The 14,630-nt window shown below is 38.9% G+C and overlaps 1 protein-coding gene across 2 annotated transcripts; it reads left to right on the top strand.

Moving 5' to 3' along the window:
• Positions 1-869: 869 nt before the first annotated feature.
• On the top strand, positions 870-14,049 carry LOC139125928 (uncharacterized). 2 transcript variants are annotated; one of them, XM_070692006.1, is made up of 3 exons: positions 870-1,003; positions 12,275-12,458; positions 13,339-14,049. In XM_070692006.1, the coding sequence occupies exons 1-3, from the start codon at positions 918-920 to the stop codon at positions 13,537-13,539; spliced, it is 471 nt and encodes a 156-aa protein (XP_070548107.1). In that variant the 5' UTR covers positions 870-917; the 3' UTR covers positions 13,540-14,049. The 2 variants fall into 2 exon arrangements, 1 of the variants encoding a protein (XP_070548107.1); XR_011550412.1 differs by lacking the exon at positions 870-1,003 and adding an exon at positions 11,888-11,993.
• Positions 14,050-14,630: the final 581 nt, after the last annotated feature.

The raw sequence follows: 14,630 nt of genomic DNA on the forward strand, positions 1-14,630 counted from the left end.
CGTTTCTCTTTCATACCGATGTTGCCAAGTTCCTTTAACTCGTAAGGCCAAAGTATTTAAATTCTTTGTTTTGCGTCCACTCTAAATGGGAAAAGGTACGGGTCTAAGCGGCTGAAAAACACACACAAGAAAATTAACACAATGTTATTTGATTGCAGCACATAAAAAATTGTAACAAATTTTTTAGTTCAGAAAAGCTAAGCGTTTAGTCCTAAAATTTCCTATCCAAGTACATTGTGTGTGTTTTTCATGAAAACCTTAAAAACCTACGCGGGTTGGGACGCAAAACAAAGAATTTAATTACTTTGGCCTAATATATGATATCACCACATATACGCAGAGGTCAAAGTACATAAAGACTTTAAATACATATCAACATACCCATTGTTGATACATATCTAGCCGCTTAGCCTGCGCCCTGGACTACGCCATACATTGCTATTATAGTTCATAGATTTAAAAATGCAATTATACGGCCAATATGGTAAGATGCACGTACAGTTAACTCTCCCAGGCTTTCCCTTCCGTCCCTTCGCAATTTGTTGATTACTCTTGCTGTTATGTTTTCAGATACACATCATATGAAATAAACTTGACTCCATGAAACACAACAATTACCGATTAAATACTGTACCGTAGCTTTCCGTGGTTTAAAAGGATCGATAGTCCCTTTTTCGCAAAATAATGACCGTGTCACCACTCGTCCTCGACTCGTGGTGACACGGTCAACACGTCTCTCGTATTTTCCTTCGCCGAACGAGGAAAAATTTAGGGAATAATATCTAATATTATCCATCTAATTTGAACAGGTAGATATTATATGGCTTGACCAGTGAAACGAAGATGGCCACTTCAAAAGAGGCGACTGCTGATGATATACTGGATGAAATACGTGATGATTTGTTGACCTGTACAATATGTTTGGACTTTTATACCCAGCCGAAAATTCTACCTTGTCACCATACTTATTGTCAACATTGTCTGGTGAAGTTGGTCGAGAAAGGTAAAGGAACTCTACATTGTCCTTCGTGCAGAAAAACGTGCCCTATTCCAACTGGTGGCGTACAAAACCTAGATAATAACTTTTACCTGAATTCATTGCTGGAAACCATTCAACGAAGACCAGCACGTAACGCCTTCAGACACAATGAAAAATGCGATATCTGTAACGAAAGCGAGGCTTCACATATCTGCATAGACTGCCAGTTACAGTATTATTGTGCCAACTGTATACTTGTCCACACAAAATCAAGAGCTTCTTCTGATCATAACATTTTACCTGTTAATGAGTACAATGAGAAACGAGCCATTGATCCCTCTTCAGTCCTGCCAGTGGCACACTGTGACAAGCATAGAAATAACGAATACAGATATTTCTGCAAAACGTGTCAAGTACCAATATGTTCCGAATGTACAGTGATGGAACACCCGAATAAGAGTCACAGTTACGATTACTTGAAGACCATAGCAGACACATACAAAGATGACTTGTTGAAATATCTTAAGAGGTTTGAAGTGAAAGCAAAGGAGGTCGATAAATGTAAAACAGCAGCCATGAAAATTTGCAACGAATACATTAGAAAACCAGAAACAGAACAAAAGAAGGTATTGAAGAAGAGTACTGATTTACGGAGTAGACTTTCTTTTGAGGAAAATGCTCTAAAAGCAGAAGTTGAGAGATTATACAATATTCGTATTCAAACTCAAAATGACGAGACACATGACTTGCACTTCCGCTATTGTAGACTGATTAGTATGATGAACTACCTGGAATATTTAGTTCAACATAAGAATGCAGCTCAGCTTATGTTAACTAAAGATAGCGTGGTTTATTGTGTCCAAGAATTGGAAGGTGTGGAAAACATAAATGACATTGACCACGATAAGATCGAATTTGTTCCAGCCGCGACAAGAGAAACATTGCTCGGAACGTTGGTCAGTGTGCAAAATGGATCACATGACTCGTATTCAGAGTATGACATCGATGAAAAAGCCACTCTGACGACCCATGGAACCAAAGTGGACCCAGAACCTCTTGGAATTGGCGGTGAACTGACAAACTATAAAATATCTAGAGCAGTCAACTTGCCGGACAGTGTTCAAGAGCGAATTGGCAATAATTTTCTCATCTGCACTGCATGTTTTATGATCATTGTAGACCCGAAGATTCTCACATGCCATCACACTTTCTGTGAACGTTGCTTGCAATCTTTACTCGGGGATGGTGGAACAAGCATTGAGTGTCCATCTTGTGCGATGACGTGCCGGACAACCGTTGATGGAGTCAGGGGTTTAGAGAACAACGTCTATTTACAGTCATTGTTGGCCACAGCACCGCAAAGTCCAAATGAAGACTTCGCATTGAGTGGGCTATGCTCCCTGTGCTGTGAAGAGACAGCGACTCATATCTGTGTCGGCCGTCGGTTACATCTATGTTGCCGTGCCTGCAGCAAAACAATCATGAAGCTCAGTCAGTCAGAACTTACTATAGCTGTCCGTGTACTTCCAATAGAAGAATATAAGAAAATGAGATCAAGTGACCCGACCGCAGTGCAAACAGTATCATATTGTGAAACTCACACAGACTATCCCATAAACCTATATTGCGATACATGCAAAATACCAATATGTTCTGCATGCACAGAGATCGACCATAGAAGAGAAAATCACGATGTAAACTTACTAAAAATATTTTCGGATGACTATATCAAAACTTTGATACAATTCACCCGAAAGTTAAAACAGCAAGCCGCTGCAGTATATATGAGGAAGTATAAGGAGGTGCTGTTCGTAGATAAACTCAGAACGGACAGTGTCAATGAAGTAGAGAAAGTTGCAAGGAAAGCTAAAACAGGTCATAAAACTTTGAATTCAGAAGAACACGCACTCATTAGACAGCTTGAGGAAACCTACAGTGTCAAGGTTAAGCAAATCACAAGTCACATCGATGAGCTTCAGATAAGATACGGTAAATTCGTGAGCATGGTAAGCTACATTGAAATGTTAAGACATCACAAGAATGCAGCTGATCTAGTCGCGGCCAAGAAAAGCGTGACACAACGAATTGAAGAACTGCTGCGGATAGATAGCAAAGCAGTAATTCAACAAAATATTGTTGAATTCAAACCTTACAATGAAATCAAAAAAAGGGAACTGATCGGACATATATTGTATTATCCTTGCATCACACAGTGTACAGTTGACACAGTTCCACATAGACTGATCAAAGGTCAAAGGGTTGACTTTGTGATTGCAATGAAAGACCGCAGGGGCGAGGTAGTGAATACGAAGCAGAAGGTGAAAGTGACTTTGACGTCACCTGATGGATCTTGCAAAGATGTGACAGTGACTGAAAATGGTCATGGGACACACACAGTGACAGTTCATGGAGAAATGGTCGGAGATTACAAAGTTTCAATATCAGTATCCGGTCAAGCAATACCTGGTTCCCCATTTGACTTTAGAGTTCTCATACCATTGGTGAAGACTTTTGGTGGACCCGGGCATGAAAAAGGATATTTCAATCATCCTACAGGATTAGCATTCGATAGCAATGGAAATTTGGTTGTCGCCGATCACTCCAACAAAGAGTTCAGGTCGTTGATCGAGATGGCTACGTCAAGAAGGTTTTCACTTTTACCGAGTTTGCGCCGTTGGATGTAGCAATTTCTACAGAAGGTTTGCAATTCATAACTGACCTTCGAAATAAGCACATTTTGTTGTGTGATAAGCATGGCAAGTTGATCAGATCCTTTGGACAAGCTGAACTTCGACACCCTCGTGGTATCGCGATTAGTCCACTGAATGGCGTTGTCTACGTGACAGACTGGGATGGACAGGCTAACGACACTGACAGAGATGGACACTGCATCGGGAAATACACACAAACTGGAGAGTACATCAATTCATTTGGGAGTTATGGACAAAATGAAGGTCAGTTCAGGGGTCCCCATTCCATTGATTTCGACAGTGACGGCAATCTTTATGTATCCGATTTTAACAATTCTCGTGTACAGGTGTTCGACGAAAACGATCGCTTTGTTCGTGCATTTGGAAGCTTTGGTGAAAAAGAAGGACACTTCAAACGCCCGTCGGGTATTGTCGTCAGTCAAGATAAACTTGTTTATGTTGTTGATCAGTATGCAAACAACATCCAAGCATTTGACGTTCACGGAAAATTTATCCACCGTATAGACAGTGGAGAGGACAAGTTAGACCATCCAATGGGTATCGCCCAGTCACGTGATGACCCAAGGAAACTATTTGTGGCAGATAACTTAAATCACTGCATCAAAGTCTTCATCGACTGAACTGCACAATCTTCAACCTGAGTGAAGGATACTATGAACAAATCACTTCACAAAAATAATATTGATGGCATGCTATTGTCAATGCTTGCTACTGATTGCAATCGTATTGTACTTTTTATATATTATTTGGCAATAAACATGATTGAGTTTAACGAAGCTGAACAATCATGGCCTGATGATAGCTTGAGACATGATACTCTAGTAACGCACATTCCGTGAATTTAATGTGTCTTTACTGATACATGTAACTGATTTCGACAATCGACATAGACATTGACCTCATACACATAATATTTTTCGCCGCGTCCATCGGGCGCGTTGTTTTTATGTATCAGACATATTTTTGACACCCATTCGGACACACGATTTTAATATATCAGACATATATCGGAGATATCTGGATGTTTAATATTTTTCGGCGCGCTTTTTGGGTGCGGTACTTTAATATATCAGAGATATACGTCAGCGATATCTTGATATTTTCAAATTGAAAGTCTCTTGTGCAAAGTGTACTAAATATCATCATGAAATCTGCAGTTCATATGAAAAGCATGACAAATTCCTGATACTTTTCTCTTTTCTCTATGAGAATTCAGTACAAGAAAGCATTGGCATCAATATATGTACGACATGTAGTTATGCATAGAAAGTGTGAAAATCATTCACAGCTCATTCATAATACTGTATTCAAACTTTAAAATTGACACTTTGAAATTCTGATCTTACAACTGACATGTTAACAATTTCATTAAACCACAGAATGACTGCAAGTTTAAAACATATCCCAAGAATATCTCTCTCTCTCTCTCTCTCTCTCTCTCTCTCTCTCTCTCTCTCTCTCTCTCTCTCTCATCTATATTCCACCTTTTGTTTTACATTTGTCAGGGTCACCCTTTTTTAGAAATTTGGAAAGGGGGATCATCCTGTTTTCGACGTCTGCAAAAAATAATCCGAGCCCCACCCCCTCCCGGCTGAAGAAATTGACCAGTCCCGAGCCAACCAGAAGTTTGTTCTTTGGAATGAGGAATTTAGGGGTGTAATGCTGCATCATCATATTGACTGAACGACACAGGCCATAGAGGATATTTGATAAGCTCTTTTTTTGTATTGTCACTAAAGTGATTAATACCTTTACTACGATAACCTCTGCTCACTCCGCATCAATGGCCTTAACAGAAACGCAAATATCTGAACAGTACGTTTGGAAGGTTGCTGGCTACGAATCTGTTTACGTAAAATATGTTAAAGGTCGTCAATGAGATTATCGAATATAAGTCATGAAAAAACTCAGTGCTACACCGCACACATTTGATATGGCCGCCGACACCAGACGAAGTGAACTTCATTTAGCAAGTGTAATACCAAACAGGAAGGTACCATTTAAATATGGGGGAGATAGGTTATGGAACGAAGTAACGAATTTCCCTTTACTGTTTTTTTTTCTTTTAAAGTTTAAATTTTCAAATGTTCAATTTCAAACAAATAAGGTCAACATGAACATATATACAACAGGATGTCTCTCGATTGACGATGTCTAAATGCCATTCACAAAAATAAGATTCCCTCTGCTAGTGTGTTCAGACCAACGAACTTCTTTTATCTGCTCATTATGGAGAAGTTCCTTTATGCCACTGATTTCTATTCGTATGGGCGTTTTTAACTGACTAGCTTGGTTGACTTCACAGCCTTATACAACGACGTACAATCAGTGATACAAATCAAAGATATGATACTAGGATCAGCTTTCCCAGTGGTAAGCTCGGCATACAGTGTTGAGATAAACATTTATCGCCAGTCTTTGATTGTTCCTTAAGATTTAACAAGAGCACACCATGGAATGTCCCGTTTTTGGATTTTTCTCACTGAAGTCTTTACCAATAATTAACCAAACGTATGACGCTATCTCCTATCTCCTTCTCGTACGATCTTGAACGAACCTTCACACGCTACGTGAGGGACGCTTCGAGATAAAATGTCTACAAGTGTGGGCGGTACACAATGAAAAATATGAGACTTTAATTCTGATTTCATCGAAGTTATAATTTCCTCCTTGAAAAGTCAAATACGATGAGGACAGAAAGTGAATAACAAAGCGCATCACTTTACTGTAACACAATTCTCTAGGTAAGAATTATAAGAATCCAATGTTGCGTTAGCATTTTTCTTACACCTCTACATTTCAACTTTTCCCCACACAGAAACTGGCCTGGTTGCGATTATGACACATCCAATTGATACCACTGTTCTAGACAAATGTTAGATCAGCCCAATGTATTTTACATCTTTCACGAAACGCGTACTTGATTGGATAAAATGGCTGTTCTCGCCATTTCTAATGATCCCTAAGCCTACCTACTGGTCAGGTGTTAATATTTACACAATTGCCTATAAATAAGTTTGAAACATAACTACAAAAAATCGTTTGAGATGCCATGGCAGTCAAAGGGAAGGAATGCACGTCGATGCATAGCCGATTGCTTTTAACACCTATGAGCTGAGCAAATTTACACAACAATGTACTGTTTGTCTGTGCAGTGGAAGCACCACCATGCGAGCTCGGTCACCCAGACGAGTATCAGAGAGAACCCCGTGAAGCAAATATTTTTCGAGCGGCGGCGGAAACGCAATACATGTTCTTATTCTCAATCAGTTCATCAGCCAGACTAATTCACCCACAATGTTTTCCATCTGGGGGAGTGCGGGACTAACAGGGGAATTGGACATTTTTTCCAGCCATGTCAAATTGTCCACTTTTTGGCTATAAATGATGCCAAATACCCATCGGTGGGGGCAATAGATGTTCATGCATGGGCTACATGTGGATTATGCAAGTGGGAAAATTTGATTGTGTTCAATCGTACACATCCACCATGGCATGTGATTTGAAAATGGCTGGCGAGCTAAAAATCTTTCTCCTGGAATTAGCTGCACAAGTGGCAGGAGGGTGAATGAATAGCTCCCCTGAAACAGTAAGAAACTACATGAATAAACTTTATTATGAAACCGTTAATCACTGTCTTTATATTTCATATGTATAGAGAAAGGAGAAAATACCGGATATGTATGTTGAAATGCTGTATGGAATAGGAAAAGCAATGTTCTCCCATATTATGAACACATAATCACTGTCTTTTTTGTTGCAATGTAGAGAATGGAAAAATACAGGCTATGTATTTGATATGATTAAGGAAATAGGTCAAGCAATGTTCTCCCGACAAAATTTTCATAGCGTGTTGGGTAATGCACGTATCAATGTTTTCCACCAATGGGGGATTGCAGGACTAACAGCAAATAACCAAGGTGGGGGGGGGGGAGACAATAGAGGCTCATGCACTTGCTACATGTGGATGATGAAAGCGAAAACATGAGGATGGTCTTCTCTACATGATTGTGTACAATCGCACACATACACCATGGCATGCGATTTGAAAACGGCTGGCGAGCTGAAAATCGCCCTTCTGAAATTTGCTGCATGAGTTGTATGAGGGTGACTGAATAGCTTTTCTGAAAACTGTAAGGGAAGTGCATGAATATACTTTACAATGAAAACGTTAATTACTGTGTCTTTTTATGGTACTGTATAGAGAAGGGAGAAAGTAGCGGGTATGTATTTTGATATGATGTATGGAATAAAACCAGCAATGTTCTCCCATATTATGGAAACATTACTCACTGTATCTTTTTTTATCTATGTAAAGAAAGGGGAGATAATAACGGGTATGTATTTTGATATAATGTATGGTATAGGACAAGCAGCATATTGATTAATGGACCTGTTAATGTTTTCTACCGGGGGGGGGGGGGCAGTGCGGGACTAACAGGGGAATTTGACAATCTTTCTCGCCATATCAAATCCCCCACTCTCGGGCTATAATATGACGTCAAACGAGTCATTGGCAATGACACAGTCCCTGCTTGTAATTGGGAATTAGTTAGTGGAAACTAAATTGAAGTTAATATGATCAGCATGAAAAACAAAATGAGGTTACGAAAAACCTATCTGCGACTCGTACTCATATTGGATTGTACTGTAAACAAGTAGACATTAGTATGAATGGCATATGGTTATGTCCTTGTACCAAGTTGGACAGAATTAGGTATGCCATGTACCGGCTCTTGATTTGTCAAAATTAAGCTATAATTTGCAAGAAACTGCTCAAGGCATGCCTGAGTAATGGCTCTTAACATTAAAAAAATCAAAACGCCAGATATGAACCGAAAATGCCCCTATGTTCACTACAGAAGAGACTTGCTATGATTAGCTATTGATATTGCTATGCCTTTCTTGACTGTAAAATCTTTTGAATAATCAACATCTGCAGCAAGTGTCATCAGATTTAGTGCAGTCATTCAGGATACAGATCACCAATTACAAACATTCCGTACCTGTTTTAGATACCTAGCTTTACTACAATAAACAATGGGGTTGGTTCATACTATGGTGGTGAAAATGTGAAGCCATTTTTATTTTATTTATCAATTGCAAATTCTTATTCTGTTTCCAAAACAATAAACACCCAGTATTCAGCTTGTCCACTTAGCGCTTATATGTAGAAAATACATTGTTTTTGTTTTCATTTGAATTCTATTCCAGACCAGAAGTCACTTTTCAACAATAACAATGCACTTTACACACGTATTGGGTGAGTTGACAAGCTGAATATTGTGTATATCAACGTGCTTTGGGGAGTAGAACAATGAATTATGGTTTACATTGAAAATGAGAACGGTGACAATATTATCAAAAGTTAGCATTACTGGCACTTTAAATAAGTGAACTAGTAATTAATCGACAGGATGTTGCTAAATGTCATTACATTTAATTAAAACACTGAGAGATCAACATATTTACCAAGCTTCATCAAATTTGATGCAGTATTTCTGGATATATCATACTACTTAAAAAGTTCATTAAATGTGTAAATCAGCAGTTAATTGACCTGATACTGCTGCATATCTGTGCATGTTATATCAACACTGTGAAATCAGCATTTGTACCAAGTTTTATCAAATTTGACGCCGTATTTCTGAACATATCACACAAATTAGGAAAGTTCATCAAATATGCAAATTAGCATTTCATTGATACGGTACTGTTAGATGGCTTTGCACACTATTACAGTACTGAGGGTTCAACATCCGTGCTAGGTCTTATTAAATTTGAAGCAGTGTTTCTGGACATAGTACACTAATTAGGAAAGTTCATCAAATGTGGAAATTAGACATAATTTGACTTAACATCGAAATATCCGTGCACACTTCTAAAGCTCGGGTATAGCAACATCTGTACCAAGTTTTATCAGATTTCAGTGAGTACTTCTTGAAATATCAAGAATGATTTGAGTGTCCTTACACATTCATATTCGGAAGATACAAAGGTAATGTCGGATTCAGATTCAGACAATACAATTTCTGAAGACAATAAACCAAGGGTAATTTTTTATTAAGATTCAGAGGATGTAGCTCTAAATATCCAAAAAAGTGAAGCTTTTAGGGCCAGATTTGATTGTTTTGTGAAAGCAAGTTGTGTTTTTCAAGAGATCATAGGGTACTATACTTAGGCCAAGTTTTAAAAAAATTGCTTCACATGTGTCTGAGAAAAGGCTGGTGACGGATGCACGGGCAGACAGACGGGACCTAACTCTATTAAGTCCCCGCCGGACTTCGTCCGCGGCGGGGACTAATAACCAGTGGTAGGGGCAATAGAGGCTCAGGCACTGGCTACATGTGGATGACGAAAGCGAAAACATTTGTCTTGACACAGATTTAAACTGTGACTTTCTATGGAGGGTGATGCTCTCCACAAGACTGTGTACAATCGCACACATACACCATGCCATGCGATTTGAAAACAGCTGGCGAGCTGAAAATCGCCCTCCTGAAATAAACTGTGCGAGTGGTATGAGGCTGACTGAATAGCTCCTCTGAAAACAGTTAGGAAAGTGCATGAATATACTTATTATGAAAACGTTAATCACTATGTTGCTTTTTTTATTTTAATGTATAGAGAAGGGAGAAAATAGCGGGTATATATTTTGATATGATGTATGGAATAGTTCTCCCATATACTGAAAATGTTAATCAATGTGTCTTTTTATTGTTATGTGAAGGGAAGGGAGAAAATACCGGGTATGTAATTTGACATGATGTATGGAATAGAACAAGCAGTGTCCTCCCAACAAAATTTTAATAGCATATTGGCTAACTTTTAACGTTTTTCAAACAATCAATATGCTTAAATGTGGTCTCTAGCTGTTGCATTCATGAAAAAATAGATTGAGTTACATTTCTAAAAGGACAAGTACAGTGTATCGTTACTTTTCACGACTTTTTTCATACAATTCTTTCAAAATATACGGTACATATATAAGTTAAATTTACACTAAGAGAAAAACCTGCTAAGAGAATAGTGCTGTCCACAAACATGTTTGGTTTTGAACAAGGGGGAATCTTTTTACCTCCATGGTTTGAACTACGCCCGATAAGTACAAGGACTAGATTTTACACGGCAGCTCAATCGTGCTACCAGCAGTCGACAATCAAGTTGATGTTTCGCTGCGTTTGTTTGTGGCTGTTTGTTTGGTCTTCAACCAACGTTGACAAGGCCCATTGTTGCCACGATATATCGACGTGATAACAAGTTTACATTTCATAAAACAGAACACACTTATCATAACAATTACGTTGAGGTGCACAATCCGTCGCCTACTGCTTGATCCTCCGAATAATTCGCAACAATATAGTGAAGGGACTGAGGCAACAACCACATTTGTTGCCGTATCAATTACTTAAGACGTTAGTGCGTTTAATATTTGGGCCGTTGCCGAATAAGGTTAAACCTTGATTTTATTTGGACTACCCTACTTATTTCGTATCAGCTCTGAACTGGAAGTACAAAGATAACATTAAGACAGTATCTAACTGTTCATCCACTGCTATTATGTACAAAATATTTCCTTCCAACTGGAAAGAAACTCTTTTACAGTTGTCTCTATCAGTGAACAGCCAAGTACAAGCTTATAGAACTGTTACCCTTGCGGAGTGATACATTATTAGTTATATGTTGGCCAAAAGAAAGTTTGTATCACCATCAGGAAAAATACAGGATCTCTTAACATTCAAAAAAACCTTCGAAGTTTTAACTGACTAATATATCATTGACATTGCGGATAGGATTTATTTCTCAGTGGTTTCTGAAGTCTAATCCTTTTTTTCTTTGGTTTACCGTAATCGCGAAATTGGAAACTTGCGGAGGAGTATAATTTTCGTGTGTCTATCGATTCAGCTGCCAGTCGGGCCGTAATGCAAAGAAATCTGAATATTCTTGCTTTTCGCGTAGATTCCCAGCAAGGCAGTTTTCGACAATATAGATTATGAATGTTCGGATGATACCAATCCTGAAGACAACTCCTACGCCCTTCACGACAGGGTGTTTGGCAGGCGTCTTAATCAGAGTGACAGATCGATGTTATCATCCAAATCCTTGCGCGTCCAACTGAATGTAATATGCCCACGCCATGCTATGATTATTGATTTCTGAATGATGCGGGCAGAGCCAATATAATTAATTAGTCGACCTGTTTATCCTACATCAGGAGATCCCCATTCGCCGCTCAATTTCTATAAATTTCTTTCACTCTCTGTGTCAGACACAGTTGACGGCAGAAAGACATCTGATTCGGAGTGAGTCGCGGCCATCAATTGTCGTTCGAAAACGACGCACTTCCAGAGATTTGAAAATCTAGATTTGGGCTGTCACGTCAACGACTTTTCGTTTGCCCAGCTCGCCCTTGTCGTTGAACAAATTTTGAAATTCTGCAAATTTAATTTCATCACGGAAAGACAAGTCGCAACCCTCCTAGCGTAAAGTCTAAAGGCAAATAGCGCTTTTATAAGCGCGAACAAATTATTTTGACGTTTTAGGCTAATATTCACGCCTTGGTTTGTTTGTTCGTAATTTGCAGAACGTTGGGTTTAAACGGCATCGGAAGATCTTGGTCAGTTACAAGCATCAGTGGACCTTACAAAACATTACACATACTACGTACGTACGACGTCTACCATCAGAGAGAAGCAACAATGAAAATTTTGCTCCTGCTATCCATAGTCTGTGTGATCCTTGTAACCAAGGCAGAAGAAGAAGAAGTGGTAAGTATGTCGTGTTTATCTTGATCTCTTTCGGTTTTTAATTGTACCGCTGGCTCAGTGTGATGTACATGGCGTGAGATTATGGATACGAATGTCCATCACGGTGCCAGGGACCCGCCATATTCAGTGTCAGTGTGCGATGATTTGGTAAAAGAGGCAACAACCAAGAAACCGGACGGTACATTAACATAAAAATGTCGTCAGAGAAACTGCGTACCGGGAGGTAGAAACGTGAAGTAAAATGTTAATCAAAGGCAGTTGTGCTCCGGTCTGAGTTAAATGATGTACAGATATTCATTATTGTTTTTTCAAAGAACAGTCTCGCCATAATGCGAAGAGAGCTGAGACAAAGACATCGTTTAGCCGTTGATGAATTTTTTCAGGGAATCGACACGGTTCATTTCATTCTGTGTATTAAAGATTCGATAAAAATCGTCTTTTACTGAATAATTTCAGTGTCATCACTGCAGGCTGAAAAGCCCTCTTTTACGAAAGCATGGAAGCAAACATTCTTGGTCAGAACTGATTTTTGGCCCGCCAATTCATCGCTAACTCATCTCAATAGATAACAGACCGGTGATTCAAAAACTTGTACATAGTGTTAAGTTTTAGTACAAAAGAGTATGTTTTTCATTCAAACGTTTGTCACGGCGTGTTTCAGTTCAACGGATCCATTATAACAGAGTCGCGGCATAAGATATACAAGAATGGTTGTACACCATGACAGATTGAGAATTCTCTGCCATTGTTTCCTGCAAAATGTAGTCTGTCAGAAGATCACGATCTTGACAACTCATCCCGTGAATATTTTAAATGATTGATTTATTAATTTTAGATAAGATTCGAATCTTTCATACTGTGTATTTATCTTCGAGATTAGGTCGGCGGATTTGTTGATCTCGATGAGATGGCACAACGTGACTCTGGTGTCGGAGGAGTTGACGTCCTGGTAAAGAGAGACGAGCTAGATGCTTACGACTTGCTGAAAGTTAAAGTGCCCTGGAATAAAATCGAGTCAGGAAGGCCTGACTTCGGCCCTGGTGGATTTGATTATATTGGCAAAAGAGAAGATGACAAATAAACACATATCCCGAGTATTGCACTTCGTATTCAAATATTCGTAAAGGCCTTTCACAATTTTCCCCAAATTTTATTTTCAGATCACAATGGCTTTCACGGATAGGGTATCACGTTTTTGCAAATTTATTTGAAAGAACGGATTTTGTCGTAGAAAAGAAATACGTGCACCTTTCCAAATGACAATTTTGGACCCAAAGTTAGATTTTTTTCACCGCGAAAGTTATTTTGGGAATACAGTGGACATTTGTATGTCTGAAACGGTTAACTCCCAAAACGCAAGACTGAAAGTCTGCACGCGCGCACTTGTGCTTGGAGGGAGTTTCCGTTGATGTTACGATTTAAAAGCGCATTAGGTTACATGGTGCATATATTTCTGATTTTACGACAATTTCTTGTTCCGTTTAAGAGGCTCCTACATTGGAATGAGTATTTCAGTTGAATTTAATTTCAGAGGCTTGATATTTCGATTTTCCGTTGAAATTAAACTTTTAAGTGTGATTTGAGCACTGCATTGTTGGTTGTCTGTGAGTATTTTGTCAGCGAAATCAGGTTCAGATTTTCATTAAAACGGTTAAGATTTTCTGCCGATGAAGTCTTTCGTCACCATTTCTTCAGTAATAGAAATTTGGCGGCGTATGTCATTTACATGTGAAGTCACGTGACAATCGGAAAGACATCAAACCTCTCGGCAGCACCACACCAAGCTCATCATAGACACGGCATAATCTTTGCCTCAACATAACTGCTAAACTTATGATTCATTCTGAAATTGTGTGGTACATCATAAAATAAAAAGATTACAATTGTCTCTTGATATAATTAGTTCACTCATTCGTGCAGTATTGCCGTAACGGTTAGTATTGTTTCTGCTGCGATCAAAATGAAAAAGTAAGAGGCATTTGTAGCCTTAGAGCAATATTTCCCTCGATTGTAATCATTTTAAAAATTGGGCCCTGCTACCTCAGAAGAAAAGTCAATGAGCGAAACTCAAAAAGGGTGGGACAAACTGTAAAGATGTGCGATAAATTGCGCAAAAAAGTAAGCCAGCGCGCAAAACTGCAGAGACGAGCAGACTTGGAGCGGAGGTCGTGC

The sequence above is a fragment of the Ptychodera flava genome, assembly GCF_041260155.1.
Source record: "Ptychodera flava strain L36383 chromosome 3 unlocalized genomic scaffold, AS_Pfla_20210202 Scaffold_26__1_contigs__length_13983176_pilon, whole genome shotgun sequence".
Taxonomy (NCBI): Eukaryota; Metazoa; Hemichordata; class Enteropneusta; family Ptychoderidae; genus Ptychodera; species Ptychodera flava.